Below are 9092 nucleotides of genomic sequence, written 5' to 3' on the forward strand. Positions count from 1 at the left end.
TATCGGGTTCTTCCATTCGGCCTAGCTCTATCACCCCGTGGATGCAGCTCTGGCACCGCTCAGACTGCAAGGGATTCACATTTTGAATTAAATAGACGACTGGCTTATTCTAGCACAGTCGGACAGTAAATGGCGGTTCAGCATCAAGATATAGCAGTGATGATGCGGGCCGTGCTATCACCTGATCGCATTGGTGCTATCCTAGCAGTTGTAAAAGAGATAAACCTAGGCCAGTTGCTCACTGTGAAACAGTTTCAGAGACTGTTGGGTCTGATGGAAGCTGCGTCCAACGTGATACCCTTTGGCTTGCTGTACATGTGGCCCCTGCAGTAGTGGCTCAAGACCAAGGGGTTTTCCCCGATGGGGGGACCTACTTCGTATGATCAAGATCACGCTGGGGTGCCTCTGCACCTTGGTTATATGGAGGAAACCTTGGTTCTTGTCCCAGGGTACAGTGTTAGGAACTCATTTGTCATCGAGTCACTCTCTCGACAGATGCTTCTCTTACCGGCTAGGGAGCGGTAATAGAAGGCCACTCAGCTCAGGGTCTGTGGAGGAGTCATCATATTTCGTGGCACATAAATTGCATGGAGATGATGGAGGTCTTCATGGCATTGAAGCACTTCCTCCCAGACCTAAGAGGCCATCATGTGTCTGTCCGTACGGACATCAAATCAGTGGTATCTTACATAAATCACCAGGGGGTTTCTGTGTTCGTGTCCACTATGCAAACTGGTGCACCAGATTCTGAATGTATCAGAATGTAGAAGCAGACATCCTGTAGAGACAGGGGCTGAAGCCCGGGGAATGGAGACTTCACCCCCGAGGTGGTGGAGCATATATGGGTTTTACGGTTTACGGTCAAGCAGAAGCACATCCACTGGGGCTAGATGCTATGGTACAGACATGGCCGAGGCTATGTCTGTACTCTTTTTCCCCGATTGCTCTGCTCCCAGGAGTTCTGGAGAAGGTCTGCCAGGACTGAATAAGTTTACTGCTAGAAGAACCATACTGGCTGATTATGGTTCTCAGACCTAGTGTCCCTCCTCTGCGGCTCCCCCCTGGAGATTCTGGTCAGACGGCCTAAACACCGCCACACTTGAGCAGTTGTCCGGGGAGGCTCCTCGAGGAAGCTTCGCCAAATTTGTGGAGTGAGTGCTGGTTTCCATGGATCAGCGTTCGCTGTCGAGGATGCCGCCAGCCCCACTCCCAATCCAGTGCTGAGCCAGAGCCACCCAGCCTATGAGGATCGACAGCCTGAGCCCACCATAGGCAGCTCGAGGGAATCCTCTGCGACGTTTGAGCCCACATCCCGGAAAACGACCAAGGACTAAATCGCCGCGGAGCCCGAGCAGCACATGCCTGACCAGGTGTGTGAACCGGCCAAGTCATCCATCGCTGAGGGAGTGTTAGTGGACTTTGTAAGTGAGCCCCACCCACCCTCTCGCTACTGAGAGTGAGTTGTTGGCTGAGGCACTGTTAAATTTTGAGTTTGGAGAGGATGTTATTCTGCCCTCATTACTTTTGCCTGAACCAGCCTGTCTTATGCCTGTCTCGCTGACCCCACCCAGCCCCCCTCTCCCACTATCTCTCCAGACAGAGATTTTGAACGCTTTGTTTTTTTATTGGTTTCTGTGTGGGTCTCCAGTCTCTTCCCAAGTCCTCAGCCATCCATGACATCCAATCATCACTGTCTCCATTCAGTCCCTCTGTACCACCTCCTCTGCTCCTTCCACCCTCGACCTCAGTGTGGACCATCGGCGATTTGGCCTCACCGGACTCCCTCAGCATGTTGGCTTTACCTGGGTCGGACATCTCACCACCTTCGCCACAGACTTTCTGGCTGGTCGCTGCTTTCCAACACTTCAACCCTTCAGCTTCGTCTAGCTCCGCCTTCCCTCAGGCCCCATCCCCGCCCTTTGTCACCCCAGCTCAACCTCTGGCCTACTAAGACCCAATTCCATCTCGGGAGGTCGTGAGGCTATATCCTGGTTACGTCCACCTACTGATAAATTTGGCCAAATTTTGTCAGCCATTTTGAACTCTTTGGAGTATAAAGATAAAACTTAGAGGCCATGTCCTAAATGGCACACTTCATGTGCACTTGTATACTTTCAATGACCGTCACGTGCTTGTGTCCGTTAAGTCCTCAAGATCGTAGGATGTCCCATTTGTAATTTTAGGTTTCAGAAGTGTGCTTGCGAGCACCCCTTTGCGTCTGACATGCTGCATCACTATGCACTTTTTCTGAGCCCTCACTGAAGTGAACAATGCAGCAGACTTCTACTGTCACAGTGTCTGGTTTGTGTTCCCTGGGTAACCACTAGATGTCCTCCTTCCCCACGGTGTCTGTCACTTTCTGAACTACATTCCCCACGATCCTTGTTTCTTCATTGCACTCAGCTGTCCCTTGTCATTAATCATTGCACTCAGCCAATTCCCCATTAGCATTGTCATTTCCCTGTGTATATAACCCTGTCTGTTTTAGTATGTGTCAATATGCTTTCGCGCGTTGGCTGGCGCTGAGCCAGAGACAGGCGCGCTCAGAGCTGTCATATATCACAACTTTTCAGTGTTTTCAACCACATAATGTTTATTTTAGGTTTCAGACATATAAGCACTAAAAAAACAATACATTTAGAGTTTGTAAAATACACACTAATGTCAAAGGAAGAGGCAATAATAATCCTTTCGATTATAATTAGACACGTTTTATTCATATCAGATACATATTGTGTAAGTAACTTTAAAGTTTACTCTATTCGTCTCCCAGTTCACCAGCCACTTACTTTTATGTATTTCGGGAGAAGTGGATGAATTCAAGTGTTGTAAAATCCAACAGATCCGATTCTCTGAACTGCATCTGCGGCACAAACTAACATGGCGGCGCCCATCGCGCATACAGCTCAACTAACGCGATCGTTATAAAGGTGTTTAAACTACAAAACACTTCCACTTGCATATATTTGACAATCGGAATATCAGATATTTCATGCCATATCTAACAAATTTGTGAATATTTTGAATAAAAAAGGAAAAATGGCATAAAAGCAGATCATCATTCATTCAGCTCTGTTGTTGCTGCGGTGTGTCACGTGACAAGCAATGACGCGCATCACCATGGAAACCATAAAGTGACACATTCTAAATAACGGTCGCCTTGAAAAACTCACGCTGGGGGGTCAGCCAGAATATTTTAAACTTACGTGTGAAAGGGTTAACTTCATGACGTTTATCACATTTACAATGTTTTGGCATATTGACATGAAATATTTTTTATTCAATGCCTGATAACTCCCTAATATTGACTGAAGTCATTGTAAGATTTTGAGTTATCTGAATAATTAGTTATTCTTTTAAAAAGGATGTATGAAAACTTGAGTCGTTACTATACAAAACCTTACAAAAAACATAGTAGTTACTAGTTACTCATTTGTTCCTGTGTAGTACTCATGGTAACACTTTATTTCGATAGTCCACTTTAGACATTCAACTAACTATAAGTAACTTTGCAACTACATTTCAACTAACTGTCATTAGAGTATTAGTAAACTGTCCACTTAATATCTGCTAACACTTTATTTTGATGGTCCCCCAACAGACATTCTACTGACTATAAGTAACTTGGCAACTACAAGCCAATTTATTCTACTAACCCGAACCCTGACACCTAACCATAGCCTACAGTCTAGTGACATTCTACTAATACTCTAATGAGAGTTAGTTGACATGTAGTTTCTTATAGTTAGTAGAATGTCTAAAGTGGACTATTGAAATAAAGTGGAACTCTACTCATTAATGACGGAACAGTAGGGTTACTGCTGCATCTCTCTTCATACAAAATGACATAATGTATAAATCTGTCCATTTGACAGAGTTAGAGGTAATTTATTTATTAAAAACATTTAACATCGGTTCTAGTGACAATTTAAATATTGTCCACAATTTCAAAGATCAGAATGATGTAAAACTCTTAAAAAACAATTCTCAAAGAAAAACTATTGACAACAGACAAGTCATTTTCATTATGACTGCCAACACCTTTAAACAATTCTATAATAAGGTTTTATAGCAGACACATTTCTAGATTAAACCTTGGTCATTTGGTCAAAGACTGAATTTTAAGATCAGTGTATGAATGGGTGAGCATCTAGAGTCCTGTGTTTTAACCATACATGGTAACAAAATAAATGATGTTTCAGTATATCACACGCTAATGTAACGAAATGCAAATCTGAAAATCATTAACAAACATAAGTATTTTTTAAGTACTTGAAAAATGTTTGGTACTTTAAGAAATTCATCAAACTTGGTAACTCTTGCCTGACCCGATTTCTGTTGCTCTTTCATGCTCATTTGCTGTCTCTCTCTCGCTCTCTCTTTCTGTCTGTCTTTCATTCTGTTTGTTTCATGTAGGCTGTGATTGCACAATTTAAATTAACAGAAATCACAGACCTGCTTGATCATCAGGTTCCAGGGTATTTGAATGACAAAAACCATTATCAGCCTATAAAGTATAAAAGCCAGTTAGACAGACAGCAACAGGACAGAATCACACAAAGAATAGCAAACATGGGCAAGGTATGTATTGGGTATAGCTGTCAAAAACAGCAAAAACTTCTATGATATGGTTAAATTCAAAGATTTTATTTATTTATTTATTTTTTATGTGGGAAAATGTCAAATTCATAAATATGTTGTAGGTAATTTTATTGAACATTTGCTACACAAGCTCTAAATAAACATACCCAGTCTGTAATGCAAGCAAAAAAAAAAAAAAAAAAAAAAAAAATCCAGTTACTTAAATTATTAAAGGTTACAGTGAGTCCATCAACTTAAATTTAAATATACAAACTTTTCTTGGTAGATTATCTTCTACGAGGACAGGAACTTCCAGGGCCGCTCCTATGAGTGCAGCAGTGACTGCGCTGACATGTCTACCTACCTCAGCCGCTGCAACTCCTGCAGAGTGGAGAGCGGTTGCTTTGTGGTTTTTGATCGTCCTAACTTCATGGGAAACCAGTTCTTTATGAGGAGGGGCGAGTATGCTGATTACATGCGCATGGGAATGAGTGATGGCATCAGGTCCTGTCGCATGGTTCCTCAGGTAACGCATTTTAAAAAAAAGTGATTACAAGATTTTTCCATTTTTACTTTCTGCACTGTGATTGGCTGGATTAGTTCCACCTTGTTGCATTGCACGTATTACAAGATCACGTGGCGATAATATCAAACAGGTTTGGAAATATCGCAGCGTCTGTGATTGCTCGAGACAGGGTCAGATCACATCGCTGACTGCTCATACTTAATGATCAGTCAATGACTAGTCAAAAGTCGTTTAGTTGTGAGCTTGCCTTAACCAGCATTCAATGCCAGTACCAAAATGCAAACATACCTTATGCTGGTGACCAGCAATGCTGAATTTTTCACATGGATTAAGTTATATGACTCAGTGCATTTGAATCAGAGTGTGCTGAATCATACATGCACTAAATCAGACTGAATTAAAACATTTATTTTCAATTTACAGTACAGGGGATCCTATAGAATGAAGGTCTATGAGAGGGAGAACTTTGGAGGTCAGATGTACGAGCTGACTGATGACTGCGATTCCTTCCTGGACCGTTTCCGCATGTCTGACTGCCAGTCCTGTCATGTGATGGACGGCCACTGGCTCATGTATGAGCAGCCCCACTACAGAGGAAGGATGATCTACTTTAGGCCCGGAGAGTACAGGAGCTTCAGGGATATGGGATACAGCAACGTCAGATTCAGCTCTGTTAGAAGAATCATGGACTTGTGTTAAATTCACAGTTTAAAAACATAAATGATAATATAAGTATAAACAATAAAATTCTCACAATGCATTTATGTTGTTGTCTGTTGTTTTGGGCTATATACACAGCTTATCCTTTTTACCAGTATATACCACCAGTATAAAAAAATGTGGCAAATACAACATATCAAATTAATTTTATAGCATCAGTTAAGTTTATAATATCAATGTCAAATGAAGAAATACCACCAATATCAAAAACATGCCTGTATGTCCTAAACAAGGTTACATTTCATTTAAACTTATTTTTTTAGCAGATTGTTGTCTGTTGTGAATCAATCAATCATTATACATTATAAAAATGTATACATTGATAATTCTAGTTAGATGTCATGCTGACAGCTGGATGTTCTTGCATAACATTACAGCCATTCTGATTGTTTCCTATTGCTAAAATACTCATGGGTGTCAGAGCAATAGCCTTGTGGACAGCACTCCGACATATGGCACAGTTGTGCCTCAGGCGACTTGAGATCGAGTTTTGGATTGAGGTCCTTTCCTGATTCTGTTCCCCTCTCTCCTCTCGTCCTACTGCCCAGTCCAATAAAGCTGAAAAGCTTATATATATATATATATATATATATATATATATATATATATATATATATATATATATATATATAATGACTCAGTAATCGATTTATCGAGTAACGTGCATAGGTTTATCACGCGCGTGAACTCGACAATCGATTACTTTGGACTTCGACCGAAAACAGGATGTAAATACAGGTATGAGCGCTGGCTGAAATAACATAATTTTTATTCATATCTTTCACATCTACTGCAGTCAGATTCACCCATGTTCACTCTGAAGGAATCACTCACATGCCTGGGCACTTGAAATGACACATCAAGGATGTTAAGAGGCTAAAAGCAGGTTTAAAACTTGCCCCATTGAAGTCAACAGGGTGCAAATTTTAAAAACAAGATAACACGGTGTAGGCAACACCGATTTTTGTCGTTGTTCTCTGTACTGACAGCACTCCAAATTTACAAAAAAAAATGAGCTCAATGTTAAAATTGACCGGAGTTCTCCTTTAACTACTATTAACTAAATCAAATCAATATTTGGTGTGACCACGCTTTGCGTTTAAAGCAGCCTTTTTTCCTTGGTACACTTGCACATAGTTTTTCTGGTAGCTTTGCAGGCAGGTTTCTTCAAGTGTCTTGGAGACGTTGCCACAGTTCTTCTGGATTTAGTCTGTCTCAGTTTTTTCTGTTTCTTCATGTAATGTTCTTCAAAGTACTGCAAATACTTGTATCAACTTCTTTATTTTTGAGCCTTAAGAAGACTTTTTTTTGCAATCTTTTTTTTTTTTAAATTAAAAAATAATTAGTTTTACTCTCAAACACTAATTCATTATGACACTAGTAATTCTTGAGTTTCCAGTGTTCCCTAAAGGCAAGACTCATGGCTTGACAATGTCAGATTGACAAAAAACAAACAAAAAAACTTTGTAGTCAATAGGGTGTTAGGGGTGTTACCCTTCCCTGGCTTTAAAGGTCTGTATAGGGAAAGGCAACAATGAACCACTCTTTGGCAGTTTCTCTTTGACTGAGACACAAGTAGGGTCAGCTGTCCACCTACAACCAGAAAAGCCACAGCTGGTACAGGAGCAAACAGTTCTGGTAACTAATTGTAGACTGTTTAAAAAAATAGGATTGCTGAGTAAGAAGTTCAGACAATGGTCTATAGATTTTTAGCAATCAAGTTGAGTATAAAAGCAACACATTTGAGCGACACCATTGAAACAAATGCAAAATCATGGGGAAGGTAGGGGCTTTCTATGTTGAAAACAAATGTTATTGATTGTTTTGAATGGGTTTAATACAAAGACCAGATCAGATCCAAGATCCAAATCAGATCTACATTGATTTGACAAAGTCAGCTGTTAATAGATGAACACAAGAACATAGTATTTTCAAATGGATTTACAAACAAAGTAAAGAACAAAGAGTAACATTCTATTGTAAGCATGCTTTTTTGTTGCTATGCTTTCCAGATAATATTCTATGAGGACATAAACTTCCATGGTCGTAACCATGAGATCAGTGGTGACTGCCCTGATGTGACTTCATACCTGAGCCACTGCTGCTCCTGTAGGGTGGAAAGTGGCTGCTTCATGGTCTATGAACGCTCCAACTTCATGAGCCACCAAATGCTGGTGAGAAGAGGAGAATATCCTGATAACCAGAGGATCATGGGTATGAGCACGAGCGACTGCATCAGATCTTGCAGAATGATCCCTATGGTAATTCTAGACAGTATTTTTTTATTTTTTTTTTATTTATGTTATTATTTGAATTACTAAATAAGACATAATAATAATTTTGTCATTGCAGCATAAAGGAACGTTTAGAATGAGAATCTTTGAAAGGGAGAACTTTGTCGGACAAAAGTATGAGCTGATGGATGACTGTGAGTCAATCCAGGAACGCTTTCACATGTCTGACTGCCAGTCCTGCAATGTCACACATGGCCACTGGCTGCTGTATGAACAGCCCAATTTTGAAGGCAGAATGATATACATCAGGCCAGGGGAGTACAACAGCTTTAATAATATGGGTCTAGGCACAATGAAAATTGGTTCCATCAGGCGCATCATGGAGTCCTGTTAAAGGAAATTACACTTGCTTCAGGTGATGAAAGACAACAAATGATTTCCATATAGTTTCCCAACAAGAAATGCGGTGACACTGAAACTCAAAAGTGAAAGCTGTACTGTCAAATGTTGATTTACATGCATATAAATCATTACATTACATTTTGTTAATTATCTAATATGTGATGATGAGGTTTATTGCTTTTGCGGAATGTACATCTACCTACATTTACACACTGTACCAAAACTGAACAAAGAGCAATGACTATTGGCTACTTATTGAACAATACCTGGGCACAGATCTCTCTGCCAGGAGAGAGTAAAATAAAATAAATATAAATAAATGGTTAAAAATATAGAGACTTTAAATCTGTCTAATGTAAAAAGTCTTAAAATAAGCTGAAATAAAAACACATTATCTACTGAAACTGACTAACAGCATATGGCTAGGCTACACACTGCAGCTAAATTCGGTTGTCAATTCACCTTTTAGTGCCTAATCCTGTTCTGTATACACACAGTTCAGTAATTTACAGGAGTGACAACTGCATTCCACAACCAAATTAACTGCTGAAAAAAGCATGTAGTGACAATCACAATTACAAAATTTGAAGTACATTTTTTTTTAAAGAAGCACCGCGTTCTTAAAATGC

At 40.2% G+C, this 9092-nt stretch overlaps 1 protein-coding gene across 1 annotated transcript; it reads left to right on the top strand.

The window, feature by feature from the left end:
* Positions 1–4572: 4572 nt before the first annotated feature.
* On the top strand, positions 4573–8455 carry crygm5 (crystallin, gamma M5; the record flags this gene model as incomplete). Its single annotated transcript, XM_081367360.1, has 4 exons — positions 4573–4581; positions 4868–5107; positions 7840–8088; positions 8180–8455. 4 exons carry the CDS (start codon positions 4573–4575, stop codon positions 8453–8455), a joined length of 774 nt encoding a protein of 257 aa, XP_081223486.1.
* Between the last annotated feature and the right edge of the window lie 637 nt (positions 8456–9092).

Source organism: Scardinius erythrophthalmus (assembly GCF_964197995.2).
Source record: "Scardinius erythrophthalmus genome assembly, chromosome: 6".
Lineage (NCBI taxonomy): Eukaryota > Metazoa > Chordata > Actinopteri > Cypriniformes > Leuciscidae > Scardinius > Scardinius erythrophthalmus.